General features: G+C 45.9%; 2 protein-coding genes across 7 annotated transcripts in view; both read right to left on the reverse strand.

The window, feature by feature from the left end:
* The window catches only part of LOC126984741 (cytochrome P450 2L1-like), a 70,460-nt gene that overhangs the window by 38,032 nt on the left and 7,114 nt on the right, over positions 1-25,314 (reverse strand). The gene's annotated exons all lie outside the window — the stretch shown is intronic.
* The window catches only part of LOC126984755 (cytochrome P450 2L1-like), a 30,358-nt gene continuing 5,072 nt past the window's right edge, over positions 29-25,314 (reverse strand). Inside the window, exons 7-10 of one of the 3 annotated variants that reach the window (XM_050838821.1) lie at positions 7,796-7,976; positions 7,276-7,394; positions 5,567-5,707; positions 29-1,957 (exon numbers count right to left, since the gene is read on the reverse strand). In XM_050838821.1, coding sequence (XP_050694778.1) covers positions 1,764-1,957; positions 5,567-5,707; positions 7,276-7,394; positions 7,796-7,976 — 635 coding nt within the window. In that variant the 3' untranslated portion in view covers positions 29-1,763. Of the gene's footprint in view, positions 1,958-5,562; positions 5,708-7,275; positions 7,395-7,795; positions 7,977-25,314 lie in introns of all 3 variants that reach the window. The other 2 variants (XM_050838815.1, XM_050838823.1) reach the window with 2 other exon arrangements.

Below are 25,314 nucleotides of genomic sequence, written 5' to 3' on the forward strand. Positions count from 1 at the left end.
TTACAGACGATGAAAGAAAAAGAGAAGGTTTTTGCCGTAGGTCAATGTGTATGTTATGGCTACGTAGCATCACTACACATTATGACTGAGTCAGGACTAAAAAATATACCAAGAAATCTTACAATAAATGAGTTAATTAACGAGTGACACTGTGAAGGCTTTAGCCTAGCACTTTTTAGTAATAAAAAGTACTAGTAAAAAAAAGTATAGCCTTAATTAACAGTCGCTTCAGCCGCTTGACATTGTCCGTTCACGTGCAGTTCCGACTTAGTTTTGTTACGAATGTCGTTTTAGATTTATTTACAATAGTTCAAAAGGCACATACTTATTAATAAAGATATTATTGCATTAGTTTTTTTTTATCGGTGCAATCTGTTAAATTACTGCTCAAAAAGGGTTTTGGTAGGAATACAAAGTCAATTTTATGCGCGTTGGAACAAGTTAAGAATTTTCCAATGAGCGCGCAGTACCTTCATCCAAGCAATGATGCCAAGTCCGCAAGTCCACCCCTGAAGGCTTAGGCCCACCAGGTCTGGTGGAACCGACTATAGTGGCAATATGGTATGCTTTTTTTTCTATCCCTTCCTCTAGGCCTCGCCAGCACAGAGCACGGCAGCTCCTTCGACTACCAGCAAGGCTCCAACTCGTCGCTGCTCTTCCTCAACGCGAGCGAAAGGGTGTATCTGGAGCTGCAGGACGGGAGCCTCTACGAGCACCCCTACGAGGAGGCCTACACAACCTTCTCAGGCTTCCTCGTTAGACAGTTTTAGGGATAGGAGTTAAAACGCCTCAAGGAAACGCAGGTAATTCCATTTATGCCTACACCATGTACCTTCTCAGGCTTCCTTGCTGAACAAATTTAATGACAAGGACCGAATGAAATGTGCCCTCAAAAATACTGTTTATGTGAAGAGAACAGGAGATTATATGTGTTATTTAAGTCTGTATATGTATGTGTATGTATGGTATTTAAATTTCCATTCAATCACGCGTTCACATTCTCATGCATTTTTATCTTTGAACAGCATCCTTAATAACATGCTTACGCAATCCTCAGCACACACAAACATTCCTAACACTCTGCTCTCTGCACGAGCTCGTTCCACCAGGATCCAGAGCACTACACGCACACACAAAACTCACCCATGTAAACCTCGACCGTCTCTTATGCAATAAACGTTTGAAACGTGATTTTTTTGTTTACTCGTTGGATACCTTTTTGATGATGCGACCGGAAAACTGGTTTGTAATATTTCTTGTCGTTTCATATTTGAAGTAATGAAGCACTAACAACTTTCTTTGTAAAATTATGAAAACTAAAATGGAAAGAGACTAGTGCTATTGCATATTTGATAGCAGGCTCGTATTAACAGGCTTGTATTAACAGGAGCTGTCTTGTATTAAAGGAACTACTTTGTATGGCACATGATCTGCCCTGTATTACAGGAGCTGCCGTGTATTGGCCAACCGGCCTCTTGCAGACTCCTTACGTTCTTATGTTCTTAATAGTTATTAGGCGAGTTGGACAAATAATAGCTGAATGCATTCTACTTACAGTACACTACCAATGAAAAGTGATATTATGGAAAAAAAAATCAGTTTCCATTTTACCTTGAGCCGCAGGAATCACTACATCGCAGGCAGTGACTCTTCTCAATAATAAAGGCAGGTGGTGGGGTTGTTTTAACTTGGAGGATCGTGACCGTTGGACCATGGACCTTTATCCGGTATAGGCCGATGAAGAGGGTGTCGACAGACCAACTCTATCGGCTGGCGTGTTTCTGGGATCGGCACTTGACGCTGACTGTGCAGTTTGGCGGGGCGTTAAACGTTGGATTGTCTTCGCTGAACGGTGTCATTTCTTTCACCACGGTGAAGGTGAACCTTTGGAAGAGGTGACTGACGAACAGTAGCAGTTCCATCTTGGCAAACGATGCCCCAATACACACGCGCCTACCTGCAGAGAGAGAAGACACAAAGCTGATATTATCTTTTTCTTTTACAGCAAAGTAAACGGCTCAAGGGCAACAAAAAGAGTGCAGAGAAAAAAATATCCCACTACTACCCAAGTATAGCCCTGATGTGTTTAAACTTTATGTAAACTTTCGTGTGATGGGGTGATGAAGACGAACAGCGGCTCACCAGGAAGCAGACGCAAAGCAAAGTACTGAATTCGTATCCTAGCACTAGCCAACAAAGCCAATGTAGTGCTTAGTAACAGACCTGAGGCTGTAACTGAATAAATAATGAAAAGAGAAGAACTGTTGCTAAGGGTCTAAGGGAAAGGAAGAGTGGCCAACAACATTGGTTTAGACTGCCTACAAAAATCACTGATTTTGATACAAACGTGTAGGGATGCTTAGCTTAGCAATAGGAAGCAAAGAGTGCAAATCAATGGTAAAAGATCTGACTGGGGATGTGTTACGAGTGGGGTCCCACAAGGTTCGGTATTAGGTCCACTTTTGTTTATTATTTATATCAATGACTTAGACACAGGAATTAGTAGTGATGTTAGTAAATTTGCAGATGATACCAAGATCGGTAGAGTAATTGAGTCGGATCAGGACGCTAGTATTCTCCAAGGTGAACTCAACAGATTATATGACTGGGCGGATAAATGGCAGATGGAGTTCAATGTAGGGAAGTGCAGTATTCTGTGTGTAGGTAGGAACAACCCCTCACATAACTATTGCTTAAATGACACTCTCATAAGTAGGTCTGGGTGCGAGAGGGATTTAGGGGTCTTAGTGAGCTCTGATCTCCGTCCAAGGGCACAATGCATTCAAGCTAGAAATCGAGCTAATAGGGTACTGGGATTTATTTCAAGGAGCGTAAGCAACAGAAGCCCCGAAGTCTTCCTCAAACTATATTTAGCATTAGTTAGACCTCATCTTGACTATGCGGTTCAGTTCTGGTCACCCTACTATAGAATGGATATCAAAATGTTAGAATCGGTGCAGAGGAGGATGACTAAGATGATTCAGGGGCTGAGAAACTTGCCATACGAGGAAAGACTCAAACAGTTAAACTTGCATTCTCTAGAAAGGCGAAGGGTGCGTGGAGACATGATCGAGGTTTATAAATGGATGAAGGGCTTTAATAAGGGAGACATTCATAAGGTTTTGTTGGTAAGAGAACCGGGTAGGACACGAAGTAACGGGTTTAAACTATATAAATTCAGATTCAACAGGGACATAGGCAAAAATTGGTTTACTAACAGGGTGGTGGATGAGTGGAATAGGCTTAGCAGTCATGTGGTGAGTACCAATACAATTGTCACATTCAAAAATAGACTAGATAAATTCATGGACAGCGATATTAGGTGGGGTTAGATACACGGGAGCTTAGGGTCAAAGGAGCTGCCTCGTACAGGCCTACCGGCCTCTTGCAGACTCCTGCGTTCTTATGTTCTTATGATGCATGATCAAAAAGGCAAGCTCGGTGGTCAGTTCTCAAGGACAAAGGCGAGGTGGTGGTGTGAGACGCGAGGAAGAGCCGGAAGAGAGAGAGAGAGAGAGAGAGAGAGAGAGAGAGAGAGAGAGAGAGAGAGAGAGAGAGAGATGCTCCGGCGATGCTCCGATGAGCTCACCACCCCCCTCGCCCAGATCTTCCGGCGATGCCTGCAGAGCGGGGTGTGGCCTGCACAGTGGAAGGAGGCCATAATCACACCCGTACACAAGAAAAAATCCAGGTCCGAGCCAGGCAATTACAGGCCAATATCACTCCTCCCTATCATCAGCAAGATATTTGAGAGGATCATCGGGGAGCAATTGACATCCTTCCTCGAGGAAAACCACCTGCAGTCACCAAAGCAGTTTGGTTTTCGGAAGGGCCGCTCTACCTCAGACCTCCTCCTTCTCCTCTCAAAGTCCTGGCATGACGCCCTTGATGACGGCCACCCCTCTCTCGTGATTGCCCTGGATATAGCTGGCGCGTTCGACTCCGTTTGGCACCGCGGTCTGACGGCGAAGCTACAGCAACTAGGAATCACGGGGGACCTGCTGCGCCTGCTCTCAAACTACCTGTTAGGCCGGAGCCTCCGCGTAGCAGTCAACGGAAGCACCTCGACCAGCTTCCCGGTGGAGGCCTCCGTTCCACAGGGGTCCGTCCTTGGACCTATTCTGTGGAACATATACTTTAACGACCTCCTGCAAACCATCCCGGCAGCAAGCGCTTACGCCGACGACTGCACCCTCTCCAGAACATACAAGAGGGAGGAAGCCCAGGACGTGATAGAGTCCGTCAACAGACAGTTGGCAGACATAATGGCCTGGGGAAAGAGGTGGCAAGTCAGGTTTGCCCTTGACAAAACCCAGGCCATGGTAATATCACGTTCTCGGGAGGACGCGAGGCAACTCCACGGCAGACTGAGATTCGGGAATGACACCATCCCTCTGCAGTCCAGCGTCGACATCCTGGGCGTGGAGCTGGACTCCCAGCTGCGGTTCGACCGTCACCTTGAAAGGGTGGCGCACAAAGCCTCCCAGAAGGTGAACCTCCTGCACCGCATTAAGAACCTCCTCGATGCTGAGGGCCTGAACACCCTCTACAAGGCACAAGTCCGTCCAGTGATGGAGTATGCACCGCTCACCTGGATGGCCAGCGCCCGCTGCCACCTCAACCTGCTAGACAAGGTGCAGAGGAGGGCTGAACGCCTCATCAACGGCACCCAGCACCACCGACCGAGCCAGTGGGAGACACAGCGACAACAACATCGACAACAACAACAACAACACCCACACGAGGGACGGGCAAGACCAGCCACGAACCAGCTGAACAGCCTGGAGCACCGTCGCCGCGTCGCTGCCCTGACGGTGCTACACAAGGCACAAGTGGGCCTAGTGCCCCACCTGACGGACCTGAGGGCTACCTGGAGGAGGTCTGAGCGCAGCACGAGAACGGTGCTGAGCAACGCCTCCCTCCTGGAAGTGCCAATGGCCCGCTCCAGCACCCACCAACGTGCCTTCTCCATCGCAGCGGTGGTGTGATGGAACAACCTCACTGCTGATGTGGATGTGACACAACTGTCCACTCAGCAGATGAAGGTTGCGTCCCACAGGTGGCTACTCCTACACCCACCGTAAACATGTATATAATTGTATAACATAATCGGCAGAAGCTTTTAAATAGCTCCCCAACGGTCGGGGGAACTTTAGCACAGAAAAATAATACTGCCATGTACTAATGTACTGAACATGTTTAAAAAAAAAGAAAAAAAAAAGAGAGAGAGAGAGAGAGAGAGAGAGAGAGAGAGAGAGAGAGAGAGAGAGAGAGAGAGAGAGAGAGAGAGAGAGAGAGAGAGAGAGAGAGAGAGAGAGAGAGAGAGAGAGAGAGAGAGAGAGAGAGAGAGAGAGAGAGAGAGAGAGAGAGAGAGAGAGAGAGAGAGATTCTAATCTAGTTGACATCTAATGAAGGTCTAAATATTCAAAGGAAAAACTGTGATACCGAACTCTGACAAAATAATGTTTTTCCCTCTTATTCCAACGCTGCGGCGATTTTCTCCTCTCCTCCCATTCATTGATTCTTTCGTCCCGTTCATGCTTCGTTCCCTGACTCCCCCACTTACCCACTCCAAACGGAATGAAGGCTTCGTTATTCTTGAACTTTCCATTTTCATCAAGGAAGTTCTGAGGATCAAACTCCTGGGGTTTCTTCCAGTACTCGGGGCTTGTATGGGCATCATCCAGGTTAGGCAGCAGCCACGTTCCTGCGAGACAAACTCATCAGCATGCTGCTCTCGCCCTTGTGTGTGTAGTAACTGAGGCTGTGTTTAGGGAGCACCAAGTGTGGTGGCTATGGTGAATATGCAAACACAATATGTTTGGTGGATAAGGGTAAGCACTAACTGAAGAGAATGCAGAACATCCGTGAATATGAGAATGTGGCATGGTTGTTGAATTTGTGAGAATAGTAATTTTAGGAATACAATATTTGAGGAATAGGCAACCTTCAGAAAATACAGTGTATCTGGAGAATAAGCGAAAACACCAGTAATAATGCTTTCGGAATATAGTGAAACTGTGAAATACGTACTTGAATACAGTTCTTTTGGAGGATGAAGCATCTTTGGGAACGAAATATGCTTGGGATATAAGTGAATGGTTGGAGAATACATCACCTTTACAGATTAGGAGAATGTTTTAACTCTGGAGAATGCCACACCTTTTTGAATGCTAAATCTTAAGAATATAACTCAATACTACATTACTTTTCCATGAATAAAGTTCATTTGTACATTTGATATCTCAAAGAAATTAATAAATAAATTGCATTTGTAAAACAGACGCTTTTGAAAGCCTTTGAGCAAAAAGCAAAGGTAGGCATTCCGCAATTTAAGTCCGCTAATCGCTAATCCGCTATTAGTGGACTAACAAAATATTGCAGAATAGAGTTAGCGGAAAAACTGAAAAATTAGCGAATTTGCCTTTAGCGGAATGTCAAAATCATAGTTCGCTAACGCAAACTTTAAAAAAAACCCATCAATGAAATTTCCGGGAAATTCAATAATATTCTTGAAAGTGTGGAGAAACTTCTAGACTAGGGTGGCCAGACGTCCCGGGTTTTTCGGGACAGTCCCGGATTTTAATGGTTCGTCCTGGAAATAAAATTGTCCCGAAAATGTCCCGGATTTCATGCACTGTCCCGGAAAGCTTTTTTTTTATTAAAGCGTCCCGGATTTCAATTCCAGAAATCTGGCCACCCGATTCTAGATCTGTATGATGCCGAGATCTGTATGCCAGTTGCGCAGCACGCAGGCGGCAGGCTGCCCAGGCTGTGGGGGTGGGAATATTCTATAACTGTCTGTTGCGCAGCCGGCCTGTCCCGGCAGACTGTGTGGGAGGCAGTTTACATTAACTCGCCGAGTCTTAAAGACGTATTCCTTGTAATATTTGAATTTGATTTATTTTGATTTTCACATATATAAAATAAATAAATATTTAATTTGTAAGGTAATTTTATTGGAAATTATGTTTTTAACTATCAATAAAGGGTTAGCGAACTAAAAAAACTGGTTAGCGGATTGTTGCGGACGTCATTAGTAGACTAAAAAAAATTAAGCGTTAGCATTAGCGGATTTGCAATAGCGGACCGGAGAAGCCGGAATATTTGCGGATTAGCGATTAGCGGAATGCCCAACAAAGTTAGCGGAATTGCGAATATGCGGACTAACAAAAAAATAGCGGGTGCCCACCTCTGGCAAAAAGGGAATACGTCTCTTTTGGGACTGCACGTCTGTAGGGATTAAGATAATGTGGCAGCTATGGACAATACTACCTTTTGGGATGTCGTAGCCGCCCAGCTGGCAGTCCTCGCTGGCCATGTGTGGCACAGAAATCTTGAGGATATTGAATAATCTCTGTACCTCATTCGCGGTGGCTTGGAGGTAAGGCAACCTGACGAGGGAAGGAGAAGGAGGTAACTTAGAAGATGGGGTATCAAATGTTGTCAGCAATGCAATAACAGTGGCTTGCGTTGTTATATGAAATAGAATATTAGAGTAGTCGAGGAATCTTCAAATTTTACTAACAACTTAGTCCTTCCCTTGCATGTGGTTTTCTAAGAATTTCTAGAGGCAAACACTGAGAGTAACCAAAAACAACAAGAAATGAGTTAGGGAAATGAATAAGGGAATTACTTTCAATGTTTTGCTGGAGAGAGAGAGAGAGAGAGAGAGAGAGAGAGAGAGAGAGAGAGAGAGAGAGAGAGAGAGAGAGAGAGAGAGAGAGAGAGTAAATCCATCCCATGCCTACAGCACTAGACAAAGTGCAACATTCACTCCTGGTTCTACACTTACCGTTCCACGTCAAGCATTGAAGGGAGGTTGTCCGTGCCCACCACGTCGTCCAGCTCCTCCTGTAGGCGGCGCTGCACGTGCGGGTGTTTGGCTATCAGGTACACGCCCATGCAGAAGGTTCTTGCGATGGTCTCCTGGCCGGCCGCGAACATGTCGAAGATCAGTCCCGCCAGCTGGTCCACTGGGAGGAGATGATCAACTCTCAGTGGTCTCATTCTCTCTGCTCGGATTGCTGGACTGTTTCATAATAGTAGTAGTTAGTTCCTGTAAGTTTCTCTCTCTCTCTCTCTCTCTCTCTCTCTCTCTCTCTCTCTGTGTGTGTGTGTGTGTGTGTGTGTGTGTGTGTTCATACGTGGGTTCTGTATGTAACCCACTTGCTTTGCCAGGCTTCCCGCCTTTCCCGTGCGTCCCCGGGCAGTTAGAGCCATGCATGCAAACAAGGCGTGCTGCTGCGTTTTCAGCCAACTACTTTGTCTTCTATGTTTAATACATTTACTAAGATACCAGACCTTTCCTGCAACCAAACCATAATTAAACATGGTGGCTGCGGTGCTTGCTTCACACCTCCGCGTCGCCTGGGTCCGTCTCCTGCTAGCCCCACGCGGTTACGACCCCGCTGCGCTGCTCCACTGTCTTGTCTGCCCTGTTACCAGTCTATCATGTCCCTGGCTGCCTTCCCCTGTGCCCCTGCTACCACATGATGTTTTTCCTTCCCGGGTCCAGGTTGTTAGCCTACCTGTGGCCTTTGCGTCTCCGGGTGAGGCTTCTACACGACTCGTCTCCTATTACCTCTGGTCTCCCACGATGCGGCTCCAGCCCTGCACCCGTGAATGTTCCTGCTCGCCGTGTGCTGTGCATCTCTCCTGACCCCCCGGTGTGGTGTCATGAGACATCCCAAGATCGTGAGACATCCCATCCTGAATACGTACATACATAAATTTCGACACGGTACCGTGTCTTTTGTCGACTGCTTGTCGGGATCTGTCCCACCCAAGATTAGTTATATTATTATGAAAGCAAATGATGACGTATGTATGTATATAAATATAGTCTGGCTCGGCCAAACGTGCGGTTCAAAGGTGCCATGTGAGGAATAATCCAAGAGTACAGCGATGCCACGTTTTTAATTCCACGTTGGAGGCCTCTCTCTCTCTCTCTCTCTCTCTCTCTCTCTCTCTCGTGGGGGTAGCATTTGAATGTATTTTTCTTACTTTTGTCAGCTTATTTTAACGTACATTCCTTCACGATATAATCAAAATGTAATTGTGAAACTACTTACACATCCCAAAACGAAAGGGAAACTTTATAATAAGTATAGGATTTTTTTTAGCACCACTGTAAAATATTTATGCCACGTTTCTTTAAATGCTTATAAAATATCTTATCCATAATAAGTTAACTGTTCTCTTATACGTTATAATACTAAGATTAAATGTGTATGCATACTGCTGATCATATTTGCCATGGTTTTACTAATATGAAAACATTTGTACATAGCGGGCTAGGAGACAAGCGGCATCGCTGTACAAGGGGATCCCCTACGCTGACCCCACCCACAACTGCACGTTTAGTTGAGCCAGACTATAGGATATCAACAATCACTTCTTCTTGTGACCTGTTCCGCTTTGCATCGCATTTTAGGATCTCCTTGGTACTTTTTTACACTTAGATGCTTCACTTAGTTACTCTGTGATAGTAAAGAGTGGGTTCAGCGATACGAAATTAAGGATGGGATGTCTTAGGATACCGGATGGCGGATAACACCACACCGGCACCTAACACAGCTCACAGGCGCCCCGAGGAGAGGGTTGTGTGCTACTGTTAGCCTGCCGCGCTGCTGTACATACGTCTGTACGCTGTAAGTACATTCCACTTGTTTTGGGCTCTAAGCGCCCCTTGTCCAGTGTTTCCCCGTACAGTTTTTTTTTTTTTTTTTCTGTGAGAGCTCTGTTGGGTTACATGTGCGACCAACATGGTGCCGCTGTAGCAGTAGAAAGTGCGATATGAAGAGGAAATGAGACATCGTTGTGCGCATGCGCTGGTGTCTCAAAACACACGCACGAACACACACACACACACACACGCTCTCTCTCGTGGGGGCGGGTGGCTCTCCTCAGAACATAAACATGGAAGGGATTTTCTATCCTGCTTGGTTTATTATAACATCACCACTGCCCACGACTGTGTGGTGCATGAGAGGTAAATACGTTGTTCTCTACTACACAAATAAGCCTTAACTATTATTTTTAGGAGTAGGCGATCAATATTTGGTTTATTTAATTAACAAGATAGCCTACCGTTATATTTATTATTGTGTTTTATATCGTCCAGCATCCAGCAGCGCATGCGCACAACGATGTCTCATTTTCTCTTGATGTCGCATTTACTACTGCTGCACCGCCAGTTTTCCTCCTGTCCCTCCCGCCGAGGTTAAAAGGCGCGCGGGAATTCTCGCCTCACATTGGCCAAGTGCAGCTTCCCGCGGCTCCCCAGCTTTACTACAGCCTGTGATGTCAGTCAACAGTCGTGAGTGTTGTTTGCTTTCATTATTAAGTCCATATTTGCCTGTGTGCCTAGTTATTTGCAAGTTTGTCATTTTATGTGTTAAATTTTACCAGGCTAATTCAAGGAACGTCGTCACATCAATGGCAGTTGTCTACTTAACCCATTTTTTTATTATTTTTTTTGCAATCTTGCTTTGCACTTTGATATTTTTGGTATGTTCGACTTTGTAACAAGTTGTCATCTTGCTAAAAAGCTTTTGTTTTGTAATTCATTGACAGATTACTTGCCTTGCATTCATTGCTACCATACCTGCCAGTGTCATTGTATGATATTGTCATTACTATTATATAGTGCCATTTCTTTTCACCAGTTTAATTGTGTAATATTCAGGGTTAGAAAAAATCATGATAAAAAAAAAATCGATTTGTTTGATTTAAATCGGATTTTTTTTATTTAATTTTTTTTTTTTTTTGGCATTAATCCTTGTTTGTTTCCACTGATTATTTGTTTCAGTCTTATGAGGCCATTTTCTTATATTAAACTTGGCCAATGTTAAATGAAACCATAGTTTTTGTATGCTTTTGAATATTTTTCTTGTAAGATATGTCAATGATTCACTGGTGCATGGCTTGCTACAGGACCAGTACAAGTTCAGTACAGGACAAGTAGACTTGATAATTTTCTTGTACAACTGGTTCACATGTTCTTCCTTCTTCCTTATATATATATATATATATATATATATATATATATATATATATATATATATATATATATATATATATATATATATATATATATATATATTTATTTATTTATTTATAATTTAAATCATTAGATATTTTACTCTTGATATAACACTTAAATCATTTCAAATACAGTATATTTAATTTTATTTAAATCATGATTTTTTTACTCTGATTTAAATTGATTTAAATCACCTCATTTTTTTTTTTTACAGCAAAGAGAGCAACTTAAGGGAAAAAAAAAAATTTTGAACCCCCCCCCCCCGCTAACTGTTGCTCTCATATAGTGATAAGTATAGAGTGGCCAAAAGAGATGTCAATTTCGGATGGAGAGGTGTCTTGACACTCTTCTTGAAAGAGGTCAAGTCATAGGCAGGAGGAAATACAGATGAAGGAAGACTGTTCCAGAGTTTACCAGTGAAGGGGATGAAAGAATGAAGATGCTGGTTAACTCTTGTATAAGGGGTTTGGACAGTAAAGGGATGAGCATGAGTAGAAAGTCGTGTGCAGCGGGGCCGCGGAAGGGGGGGAGGCATGCAGTTAGCAAGTTCAAAAGAGCAGTCAGCATGAAAATATCGATAGAAGATAGAAAGAGATGCAACATATCGGTGGAATTTAAGAGATAGAAGACTGTCAGTAAGAGGAGGAGAGCTGATGAGACGAAGAGCCTTAGACTCCACTCTGTCCAGAACAGCTGTGTGTGTGGAGCCCCCCCACACGTGAGATGCATACTCCATACGAGGGCGGACAAGGCCCCTATATATGGAAGGCATCTGCGCAGGGGAGAAGAACTGGCGGAGACGATACAGAACGCCCAACCTCGAGGAAGCTGATTTAGTAAGCGAGATTTTTTTTTTTTTTTTTTACGTCGCGGCCTATTGCGCCGGTAGGCTTCTTCCCGGTGGGGCCTGATGGTCGGCCCAAGGTTTCCTCCCGGTGGGGTCTGATGGTCGGCCCAGCCCGTTCTGGCGCAGGCGAGTGTTTATAGTGGCGCCATCTTGCATTGGCTCATGCAGCCCTCCCGGAGCTCATCTTTAATCCTAGAATCTAGAGTCCGGGTTGATAGGTGGTCTTCTGGACAGCATGTGGGTAGTTTTAAGCCACTCGGCGGCGGCTGAAAAATCCCAGCTTGGTGGCACCGGTCGGGGATTGAACTCGCGTACTCCTGAACGCCGCGCCGTCACTCTGTCGACTCAGCCACCGCCTCCCCAATTGAGATTTTGGGCTAAGGACAGATCGAGGATATTTAGTGCAGAAGAAGGTGACAGCTGGGTGTTGTCGAAGAATAAGGGATAGGTGGATGGAAGATTGTGTCGAGTTGATAGGTGGAGAAACTGGGTTTTGGGGGCATTGAAGGATATAAGGTTCCTTTTACCCCAATCGGAAATGATAGCAAGGTCTGGGGTTCAGCGTTCTGCAGCCTCCAGTCTGAACGTCTTGTAATTCCTCTTGTTAGGGTCTTCTGTTGAAAGAAGTTGAATAATGCAGGGTGGAGTCGTCAGCGTATGAGTGGATAGGACAGTTTGTTATAGAAAGAAGATCATTGATGAATAACAGGAAGAGAGTGGGTGATAGCACAGAGCCTTGTGGAACGCCACTGTTGATAAGTTTAGGGGGAGAACGGTGACCGTCTACCTGTGGTGCCCCGAGGGCTGCGACACCACTCGTGTCATCATCATCTTCACCGGCAATATTTTCCGATGACAACAGTGGTATCGACCGCTAAAACACAACACGGACTCCAACACATGATTGTCCCCACTGTTCATTTACCAACCTATACACAATTGTAATTGCCCATTAACGCACCCGCTTATCTCTCTAAGCCAAAACACAATCCCCGCAGCCAATACACGATCAGCCGCGGAACAAAATGTTATGAAAACAAAGCTGCGTCACCGCGTGAATTAAGCATGTCGGTTAGGTAGATTATTGTATGAGCTCGGTGTGAGTTTGATGTATGACTCACACGCCTGACGTATTACCCTCGCGATGTCTGCCTATATAAGAAGCATTTTCTCCAGGCTTGACCTCAGATTAACCAGCACTCTGTTCGTTGCTGGACACTCAGTTGTCCTTCCCTAGACAACATGGGTAGAACATTCATCGTTGCTACTGTGAGTATGGAGTGAAGAATTACCATAGAGGAAAGCGTATCTAACATATCTATTGTGTTCTATTATCTTAGTTTTACTTAGGATTATATTTCTATGATACTTTATTGTGTGAGTTTTTACTCAATATTATACCAGTGTTAACGTCAGTAACCAATAGTGAAAGAAAACCTGAAGACTCATTGAGTCTAGTAAGCCAGTCGCTGGTTTAAACAATATTTTTACCCTCTGTAATATTAAGTAGTATTAAGGTAGAATAAAATACATATAAGAAAGGCGACACCGTTTCATCACCCCATTTACGAACTCCTTTAAATACTCCTAAAGTACCAGAATTTTAAGTCAAGTGTCACTAGTACAAACAGTGTGTCGTCTCCCCTGTGTGACCCGGATTACGGGGTACAACATTGGTGTCAGGTGTGGGGTGGTGAAACATGTGGTGAAACATGTGGTGAAACATGTGGTGAAACATGTGGTGAAACATGTGGTGAAACATGTGGTGAAACTTATGATTTATATTGGTTTATATTGGTATTGTACTGGTGTATGTCCACATCCGAAAGCGAGGGAGAAGACAGTTATTCTTGGAATTACGGGAATAAGACTTTAGAGTTAAAAATGCCAGACGAAGGCAAGAACCCTCCCCCCAAAAAAGAAGATGGAAAATCGATCACCCTTGCCCATGATGATCTTGTCACGCTACTTAGCCGTCATACCTTGAATGATTTTAGTAGAGTGCAGGGACTCTTATATTTTTGTGGTGGAGAAGAAAAAAGTAGCAAAGCACCAAACCTCCCATGCCATAAGCTAGCAAAGAAATGGATAGAGGATATTGAAAGCCGGACACAGGCAAATTGGGACACTACCGGAAAGATTGAGTTAGCCAAACAATATGCCCTGGGAGCAGCGCGCGATCATCTCCTCGGTTGTATCACTAGATGTGGACAGGATTGGGAAAAAGTAAAGGAAGACTTCCTACGTGTGTTTCCCACAGTAAGGACCTTTCGGTCCTCCAGAAAGAATTGGGAGAGGCAAAACGGCGGACAGGAGAAAACATCCGCACCTTCCTCATCCGCCTGGAGACATTGAGAGACGAGTTGATCGCTCTCAAGCCTGACAATGCCAGTTTCCTAACTGAGATAACCGCTTTACGGCTCAGAGAGGCTTTCCCTCCGGCCCTCTTACTCATCTTAACGGAGGAAGAAAAGGGGGACCCACAGAAGGTATTAAAGAAAGGGTATGAGTATATTAAAGCTTATCCAGAGTCGAAGCTATCCGATGCCGATATCGCCAAAGAAATAAAAGTGCTGAACGTCTGTTCCACCCAGGCATCCGGACCCAAACATGTCTCACAAGCCCGTCCTCCACGCCCTCCAGGCCAGTCACGTTACCCGATACCCCAAAGGGGAGGACGGCACGCCGCGCCACCTACACGCCCATATGGGAACGCGCCCACGCCACCTACATGTTATGCTTGTGGGTATGTAGGACACATGGCTCGCGATTGCACATATGGAAGGCAGTATAGGGGTGCCTACCACCCACCAACGGGCTCTCGGTACCCTCAGTACCAGCCCACTCGAAACAGGCGTCAGCCTGTCTCGCCTTGCGCTGCCTGGCGCCCGGAGTACACGGCCGGTCCCTCACCCCGTAGCTCCTGGGTCAACCCTGACCACGAGAAGAACAAAAAAACGACCCCAGAGTAGCTGCGGCAGTCCACGGCCCTACCAACGCCCTCACGTTGAGATTGTGCGTAGGCGCTAATGCACCAAAGGAGATGGTTTACGCAATGCTAGACACAGGAGCAGGAGCGTCCCTAATAGAAGAAGATTTATTTAGGAAGGTAGGCGGGAAGATGATAGTTACAGAACCTCTCTCCATACAAGGGGTAGATCGGACTCCAATCCCTAATAAAGGACTAGCCGAAGTAGTAGTAGACTTTGGGCACGGAGAAATTATAGAAAAATTTGTAGTAATATCACAAGGTATAGTGTTACCAACAGCAGTTTTGTTGGGCCTAGAATTTATGTGGAGACAAAATGTGGTATCTGAACAGCTTGACACACATGGGCAGTTTAGTGTAATGGTGTGGGCCTACCCAGTGGAAGTACATTCCCTGGCTGCGGACGATATGAGCCCGTACCCAGAAGATCATAAACCTACTTTAGACGAGATGGAGGAAGTACCAGTGAAAGCATACGCTATTAACGTGGCGTCCTTGCTCCCAGGCACGGCAGGGTATGTCACTCTGTATGCAGAGATTGGCAGAGCCCAGCAAGCCTTATTTCTCCCAAGGTCCAATGATATCCCTTCTTCATTTTTATTTCCCGGGTTAGTAACCTTAACTCCTAACGTCAAACAAACCAAAGGCAAATTCATCATTCCCTATGCTAACCCAACTGAAGAAACTATTGAGATGCCAACAGGTGAAGTGATGGGACACATTTATTCTTGTCACTCAGAATACTATCAATCATCGACTAATGAATGTGTAGCGGCTGTCACAAAAACAGCTACAAAGCCGCCTGTCACCCAGTCAAGTAAGCAGATGGTACTCGATAAGCTGATAGACGAGCTATTTTACCCTCACAACGGGAAAATTGCTGTCTGAAGGGCTTAACCTGCAAGTATCCTGATGTGTTTGCTCTAAAAACGAGCCACTCACTATTACCCCTATTATGTTCACACTTTAAGGCTAAAAATGACAAGCCTATATATAAAAAGCCATACCCAATACCAGTAAAATATCATAAAGAAATAGAGATTCAGCTCAAGGACCTTGAGGCCCAGGGTATTATACGCCCTAGTGCGTCACCCTACAGCGCACCTCTAGTCCCTGTTGCTAAAAGGATGGTGGAGTCAGACTTTGTCTCGACTTCCGCGCTCTGAACGATGAATTGATTGATGACAAACATCCACTCCCTAACATTAACCTCATTTTGCAACAGTTAGGGGAAAGTAAAGTATTCACCTCCCTTGATTTGCGCCAGGGCTACCACCAAGTCCCATTGGCAGAGGAATCTAAACGCTTGACAGCCTTCACGACACCTTATGGCCTCTATGAATTCACTACAGTCCCCTTTGGATTAAAAACAGCACCTGCAGCCTATCAACGGATCATGAATCAAGTTCTCATAGGTCTGACAGGAAGAATTGTACATGTATACCTTGATGATTTGATAGTACAAGGGAAAGACATGGACCATCACCTAAAGAACCTCCATGCCGTCTTGGACAGACTGCAGAAGGCTCACCTGTCCTTAAGACTAGATAAGTGTTCCTTTTTCAAAGAGCAAGTAGATTATCTGGGTCACATTGTTAGTGCTTCTGGCTTGAAGCCTCAGCCCTCAAAGGTACAGGCGGTGCAACAACTCACTCCTCCGAAAACAGTCAAAGAACTTCAAGGTTTCCTGGGATTGGTTAACTTTTATAGGAAATTCATTAAAGACTTTGCCAAGATAGCATCCCCATAATAATTTACTCAAAGGGAGGAAAGTAACCAAGAATGATAAGACACATCTGGAGTGGAATGAAGAGGCATTGCATGCATTTAGCACACTAAAGAACAGTCTAACGACTGACATTGTTTTAGCCTTTCCGGATTTCCGGAAACCCTTCAATCTCACCACAGATGCGTCAGATAAGGCAATAGGTGGTGTGTTGCAACAATAGGATGACAATGGTAGTTTACGTCCCATAGCATATTTTAGTAGAACCCTGAATGGAGCAGAACGTAACTACTCAGCGGTAGAGAGAGAAGCTTTAGCAGTCATCTATGGCCTCAGTACTAATCGACCCCTTATCTTGGGTTATAGGATACACATCCTGTCGGACCATAGACCACTGACTTGGCTGTTAAAAGCACAGTACCTAGCAGCAGGATTGCACGCTGGCAGACACTTCTAGGAGAATTTGACTTTAGTATTGAGTATCTCCCAGGCTCCAGCAACATGGTAGCAGATTTTGTGTCAAGGATTAGGAATCAGGAGAGTGACGTGATAGAAGGCGAATTGGATGCTCGAATTATGTCTGTCACCCTTACGGGTGGACAGGACACGTCTGTCGCCTCTCCGGAGGACATGACAAACAGGATAAGTTTCTCCATTGGAGTCTTGCTGGACTCATGGAGCACCAGGATCGCGATCCTGAACTGAGAGAATTGAAGCATGCTTTTGAACAAACCACCGGTGGTAACGTACATGAGAGAGATGAGAGAAAGGTTGCAGAGAGGAGCAATGTAACGTTAATGCAGCTAGAGGCACTTCAAAAACTGCCTCTTAGTGAAGTGTGTGTGAAGAACGGCATTCTCTACCGCGATGTTTGCGATGAATACAACAAGCAGAAAAGACTGGTTATCGTTCCACCAAGCTACATTCCTAACGCGTTAGCTTTGGCGCATTCCATGCTACCTGCAGGGCATGGAGGCACTAAGGTTACGTTGGCACGCTGTCGCAAGTTTGCGTACTGGCCGGGAATGAAGGCGGACGTGGAGCAATATGTCAGATCTTGTCCTGTCTGTTGTCGGTTTAAGAAGGGGATCCCGCCAGCTCCACTTATGAGGTATCCAGAGGTTGGCCAACCGTTTGACAGAGTCCATATGGATATTGTCGGACCTTTGTCTGTTTCAGACGAAGGCTATAGGTATGTACTGACAGTGATAGACGTCCTGTCACGCTTCTTGGTAACCCCTTCGTACGAAGGCAGCCAAGGAAGTGGCAGCTGCGTTCTACAAGAACGTAGTCTGTGTACACAGCATCCCGCCGATTCTAGTCACGGATCAAGGAAAGGAGTTCGTCAACACTCTCTTACGAGAGTTGACTCAGTTGTTACAGATTGATCATCTAAGGACAACTCCTTATCACCCGTCTGCAAACGGTGTGATAGAAAGGCCTAATGGCACCTTAATAAATATCTTGAGAACTTTGTGCGAGGACAATCGCGGTATCTGGGACCAAATGCTTCCGGTTGCAACACACGCCTACAACACTGCCTACCATCGTGTTCTGAAAGATTCACCATTTTCTTGCTTTTCTCTCGGGACCCAAATGTTCCTTTTGAAGTGCTTGAGAATAGACTCCAACCTTGTTATGATGTTGACAGCTATAAAGCATTTACTTCTAGTGTCGCGCAGCGTACCTATAAACTATGTCAGACCAATATAGATATAGGATGGCAGGAGTCAGAAAGAATGTTTAGGAAATCCAAACCCAAACAGGTGGTAGTAGGAGATCGGGTCTACTTAAGGCATGTTTGTACAAAGGGCGAACCAAAGAAGCTCCAGCCCTTGTTCAATGGACCTTTAGGGTGCTAGAAAAATAAGCCCTGTAGTCTTACGACTGCGTCATGTTAGAGGTGGTAAGATCAAGACAGTTCACACAAATAATGTTCAGGTCGTTCACGAGGACTCTCTTGGCTTCCATGACTCTCCTAATGTCAGGCGTGCATACCCTCTCCCTGATCACGTAGTAGAAGTGGACCCACTCACCATGACTTATTCCCTGAGGAGCCGCTGCCATTGTCCTTTCCAGCTCCTTCCGAGCTCTCCTCACCGGCTCCTGTCTCCTCAGATGCTTCAGAGGTCCCTCATTGGTTCCCTCAGCTCCTTCAGAGCCCTGTGTCAGTCGCTCATTACGCTCCAATACGGTACCCCCTTCTCTCCCCAATGTGATGGACCGCCCTCTTGAGTATCGCCAACGACCAACGAACTGATGCCCCCTATAATTACAGATCCTGGGTGTTGCCCTCTCCTTGTCTTCCCTTGATCCCTCCCGGGAGCAACCCATTCGTCCCGGCCTCGTCTTCTCCCCAGTCTTTAAGATGCTGTTGACAGGACGGTACTATGTTGTCCCCGTCGTCATCAAGACGGACGACATCCAACGTCCTCTCATCAACGTGGCAAATCTAACAGCGGAAGTTTCATGGTCGATTGAACATATGAATCAATCGTTCCCCACTGTTGGTCTGCTCAGGCGCACTCTAGACTCTTTTCACATTGAGTTTGAGAAGTTATTCAAAGATCTTAACAGCTTTCTGTCGGCTATGAGTGGTAGAGATGGAAGCCCGTTTCGGACTCGCCAGAAGCGAGGGGCCGTGGATTTCCTTGGCTCGGTAGCAAACCTCCTTTTCGGTACGGCCACTCAGGCCCAAATAGATGTGATACACGGAAGCTCTCCCAGCTCTACACTCTGTCCACAGAAGAGAGACGTCAACTTAACCTCCATCAGGAAGTCCTCAACGCCACAGTTCGGGACCTCCGTCATATTCATTCTGCCATCTCCGTCTAGAGTCCGCCTCGGCTTTGGCCTCAGCTATTATCCGTCAGTTCTCACTAAAAACCTTGCAAATTGAAGGAAATGCGTATTTTGGAGACTATCCTTCTCATTCAGTTGGCACTTAGTGACCTAAATCATGATACTCTGAATCTCAAGCTTGGCCTTCAGCAGCTGTCCCAAACGCAGGTTTCCCTCTCCTCCTTCCAAATGATGTACTATTTCGTGTGCTCAGCAATGCGTCACCCATTACCCAGGCTTACTTTTCCCTGCAGCACATGAATATTTAGCATTGTATATAGATTTATCTCGGGTTATTTAAAAATGTACGCTTTCATCAGCAACACTTCACTTCTAATTACAAATCCCCATGAAAGGGATCCTCTGACGTGTTCGATGTGTTTAAAATGGACGCGTTGCCTTTTCATCTTGATGGCACGCCATATTTTCTGCACACCGACACGCTTTCCACTTACCTTGCGGTTTCTGAAGACCGCACTCACTATATGCTCTTAGACTCCTTGGACCGCTGTACTAAACACCACCTGCTCTATGTATGTCCCCTGTCGCCCTGTCTACTCGACTTCTGTCCAGCGCTGCGAGATCGCTCTCTTTCTCGATCGCCCAGACGCCCTCTCGCTGTGTTCTAAGTCTCTCCTCAGAGTCTTCCCCCCGGTCTTCATCCCGTCTCCTGCGGGCTGGGTCTTCGCTACCGATACTCCCCAGATGGTCACCATGGTCTGCCCGGACAGCCCGGTCTCCAAATACAGGCAGACCATCAACGGGACGGGTCTCCTCCGCCTCGGTATGGGCTGTAGTGCCCACTCCGACGCCTTCAGCCTCCCTGCCTCTGCTACTATGGACGGTGACGCCCCGCTGACGGTTCATCGCGCCCCCTTCCACATCGGACGTGACGTGGTCTCATCGCTCCTGGCCAAGACTCCCCTTGGCCCCTTCCCCTCCCCGCCGCCGTCGCCCGGGTCGTCTCTGGCCCCCCCGCTGGACCTCCCTCCAGCACTTCACGCGCTCCAGGAATCCGTCTCTCCGGTCCCCGCCTTCGACCCCTTCCTCCCTTGGTGGGGGTGGCTGCTCCTCCTCGGCGTCGTCTTCGTCGCCGGTGGGGTGGCCTTCTTCTGTCTCTTCCGGTCCCGTCTCTCGCAGGACTCCTCCCCCACGATCCCGCCATCCCCGTCTGGGCCCTCCATGGTCGTCCGCCGGGCGGAACGCTTTGTGCCACGAGGACGTGGCGTGATTTTAACGGGGGGGGTATGTGGTGCCCCGAGGGCTGCGACACCACTCGTGTCATCATCATCTTCACCGGCAATATTTTCCGATGACAACAGTGGTATCGACCGCTAAAACCCAACACGGACTCCAACACATGATTGTCCCCACTGTTCATTTACCAACCTATACACAATTGTAATTGCCCATTAACGCACCCGCTTATCTCTCTAAGCCAAAACACAATCCCCGCAGCCAATACACGATCAGCCGCGGAACAAAATGTTATGAAAACAAAGCTGCGTCACCGCGTGAATTAAGCATGTCGGTTAGGTAGATTATTGTATGAGCTCGGTGTGAGTTTGATGTATGACTCACACGCCTGACGTATTACCCTCGCGATGTCTGCCTATATAAGAAGCATTTTCTCCAGGCTTGACCTCAGATTAACCAGCACTCTGTTCGTTGCTGGACACTCAGTTGTCCTTCCCTAGACAACATGGGTAGAACATTCATCGTTGCTACTGTGAGTATGGAGTGAAGAATTACCATAGAGGAAAGCGTATCTAACATATCTATTGTGTTCTATTATCTTAGTTTTACTTAGGATTATATTTCTATGATACTTTATTGTGTGAGTTTTTACTCAATATTATACCAGTGTTAACGTCAGTAACCAATAGTGAAAGAAAACCTGAAGACTCATTGAGTCTAGTAAGCCAGTCGCTGGTTTAAACAATATTTTTACCCTCTGTAATATTAAGTAGTATTAAGGTAGAATAAAATACATATAAGAAAGGCGACACCGTTTCATCACCCCATTTACGAACTCCTTTAAATACTCCTAAAGTACCAGAATTTTAAGTCAAGTGTCACTAGTACAAACAGTGTGTCGTCTCCCCTGTGTGACCCGGATTACGGGGTACAACATACCACAGCAGAGATAGAACGGCCGGAAAGGAAACTGGAGATAAAGGAACAGAGAGAGGGATAGAATCCGAAAGTGGGCAGTTTAGAAAGCAAAGACTTGTGCCAGACTCTATCGAAAGCTTTCGATTTGTATACCGCAACAGAGAAAGGTTTACCGAAACGGCTAAGAGAGGATGACCAAGAGTCATCGGATCCCATACTGGCAATCAGATAGGTCAGAAGTGGAAAGATGCTTTTGAATCTTCCGGTTAAGGATTGATTCAAAAGCTTCAGATAGACAGGAGCAGGAGTAGGTAGGAAAACACCTACCGAACGTGCGCAAACCACTCCCGGTGAGGTATATATGGGAAGCGAGGAGGGTGCTGAAGCCCTCCAAAGACCCTTCCCATGTCCTCGTTAACCGTCTCCCTATTGTCTCATCAACACCAGAGAGCAGTTCAGCATGCTCTCTAAAGACAGATCCTTTCTCTGTCCACACCACACTACATTCACACAACATACACACTTTTTCCCAAAATTCAAAATTCAAAATGGCGTACCATAATTCCCCCAGGGAGGACTCCCCTTCTGGCAGCCGACTTAAGAAGTGCATTGATAACTCCTCGAACCTCTTTCTTATCAATTTCTGCAACATTAGCGGTCTTCGTTCTAATTTTCATTCTGTAGAACACCATCTCTCCTCTTCTAAACCTCACCGAAACAAAGGTTTGTGAGGCTACTGACAGCAATCTCTACTCTGTTCCCTCCTACTACCTCTATCCTAAATTTCAATCCATAGCTGGATGTTGCGTCTACGTGCGCAACGACATCACTTGCTCTCGTGCCCACGACCTTGACTCTTATGAATTTTCTACCATCTGGCTAAGACTTCATTGTCATTCTATTACTAAAAACATCTGTGCTGTTTATTTCTCACCTAACTCTACTAACAATGTAAAAATCTTTGACTATTTGAGTTCTAAAATGGAGCACATCTTGACCCACTCTCCCTTCGCTGAGATCTCCATCCTAGGAGATTTCAATGTTCACCACCAGCTTTGGCTTTCATCCTCTTTCACTGACCAGCCTGGTGAACAAGCCTACAACATTGCTCTATTCAACGATCTAGAGCAGTTGGTTCAGCACCCTACACGTATTCCAGACCGACTTGGAGACAGGCCTAACATACTAGACTTCTTCCTTACCTCTAACCCTTCTGCTTACTCTGTCAAACTGTTCACTCCGTTGGGCTCCTCCGATCACAATCTTATTTCTGTATCTTGTTCTATCGCTCCTGTACATCCTCTGGACTCACCGAAAAGGCGATGCTTCTGGCATTTTGCTTCAGCTCGGTGGGACGACCTGAGGATGTACTTTTCCGATTTCCCGTGGAATGGTTACTGCTTCCAGGAGAGAGACCCCTCTGTGTGTGCCCAGCGCATCACAGAGGTGATTGTCTCTGGAAAGGAGGCATACTTTCCACGTACTTTCTCTACTCCTCATGCTAAAAAGCCTTGGCTTAATCATGCTTGTTCTCGTGCTGTCAAAGATAGAGAGGCAGCTCACAAAAGGTACCAGAGCCTTCGAACTCACGCTAACCATGATCTTTATATTTCCGCCCGGAATCGTGCCAAATCTATTCTTCGACTTACCAAAAACTCCTTTATCCATAGCAAATGTCAACACCTTGCTTTCTCTAATTCTTCCAGAGACTTCTGGCACTTAGCCAAAAATATCTCCTCCAATTTCACTTCTTCCTCTTTCCCTCCTCTTCTTAACCCTGACGGCAGCACTGCCGTCTCATCTATCTCTAAGGCTGAACTCTTCACTCAAAATTTCTGGAACAACTCCACTCTGGACGATGCTGGGCACATTCCTCCTACTCATCCCCCCTCTGACTCCTTCATGCCTATTATTAAGATTCTTAAGAATGATGTTTTCTATGCCCTCTCTGGCCTCAACTTTCAGAAGGCTTATGGACCTGATGGAGTGCCTCCTATTGTCCTTAAAAACTGTGCTTCCGTGCTGACACCCTGCCTGGTGAACCTCTTTCGTCTCTGCCTATCAACATCTACCTGTCCTTCCTGCTGGAAGTACGCCTTCGCACAGCCTGTAGCTAAGAAAGGTGACCGTTCCAATCCCTCAAACTACCGCCCAATAGCTTTATTTTCCTGTCTATCTAAAGCTTTTGTATCAATCCTTAACCGGAAGATTCAAAAGCACCTTTCCACTTCTAACCTTCTATCTTATCGCCAGTATAGGTTTCAAAAGGGGCGTTCTACTGGCGATCTTCTTGCTCTCTTAACTGATTCTTGGTCATCCTCTCTTAGCCGTTTCGGTGAAACTTTCTCAGTTGCTCTAGACATATCGAAAGCCTTCGATAGAGTCTGGCACAAGTCTTTGCTTTCTAAACTGCCCTCTTTCGGATTCTATCCCTCTCTCTGTTCCTTTATCTCCAGTTTCCTTTCTGGCCGTTCTATCTCTGCTGTGGTAGACGGTCACTGTTCTTCCCCTAAACCTATCAACAGTGGTGTTCCACAGGGCTCTGTTCTATCACCCATTCCCTTCCTGTTATTCATCAATGATCTTCTTTCCATAACAAACTGTCCTATCCACTCATACGCTGATGACTCCACTCTGCATTATTCAACTTCTTTCAACAGAACACCTTCTCACCAGGAATTACATGACTCAAGACTGGAAGCTGCAGAACGCTTAACCTCAGACCTTACTGTTATTTCCGATTGGGGAAAAAGGAACCTTGTGTCCTTCAATGCATCAAAAACCCAATTTCTCCACCTATCAACTTGACACAATCTTCCAAACACCTATCTCCTATTCTTCGACAACATTCAGCTGTCACCATCTTCAACACTAAACATCCTCGGTCTATCCTTAACTCAAAACCTTAACTGGAAACTTCACATCTCCTCTCTCAGTAAGTCAGCTTCCTCGAGGTTGGGCGTTCTGTATCGTCTCCGCCAGTTCTTCTCCCCCGCACAGTTGCTATCCATATACAGGGGCCTTGTCCGCCCTCGTATGGAGTATGCATCTCACGTGTGGGGGGGCTCCACTCACACAGCTCTATTGGACAGAGTGGAGTCTAAGACTTTTCGTCTCATCAGCTCTTCTCTCACTGATAGTCTTCTACCTCTTAAATTCCGGCGCAATGTTGCCTCTCTTTCTATCTTCTATCGTTGTTTTCACGCTGACTGCTCTTCTGAACTTGCTAACTGCATGCCTCCCCCCCTCCCGCGGCCAAGCTGCACACGACTTTCTTCTCATGCTCATCCCTTTACGGTCCAAATCCCTTACGCACGAGTTAACCAGCATCTTCACTCTTTCATCCCTCACGCTGGTAAACTCTGGAACAATCTTCCTTCATCTGTATTTCCTCCTGCCTACGACTTGAACTCTTTCAAGAGGAGGGTATCAGGACACCTCTCCTCCCGAAATTGACCCCTCTTTCGGCCACATCCTTGGCTTCTTTTTAGGAGCAGCGAGTAGCGGGCTTTTTTTTATATTATTGCTTCCTTTTTTGTGTGCCCTTGAGCTGTCTCCTTTGTTAAAAAATAAAAAAAAAGCTATAGGGCGGTAGTTTGAGGGATTGGAACGGTCAACCTTCTTAGGCACAGGCTTTATGAAGGCATACTTCCAGCAGGAAGGAAAGGTAGATGTTGACAGGCAAAGACGAAAAAGTTTGACCAGGCAGTGTGTCAGCAGGGAGGCACAGTTTTAAAGAACAATAGGAG

Source organism: Eriocheir sinensis, chromosome 5, assembly GCF_024679095.1.
Source record: "Eriocheir sinensis breed Jianghai 21 chromosome 5, ASM2467909v1, whole genome shotgun sequence".
NCBI classification, from domain to species: Eukaryota; Metazoa; Arthropoda; class Malacostraca; order Decapoda; family Varunidae; genus Eriocheir; species Eriocheir sinensis.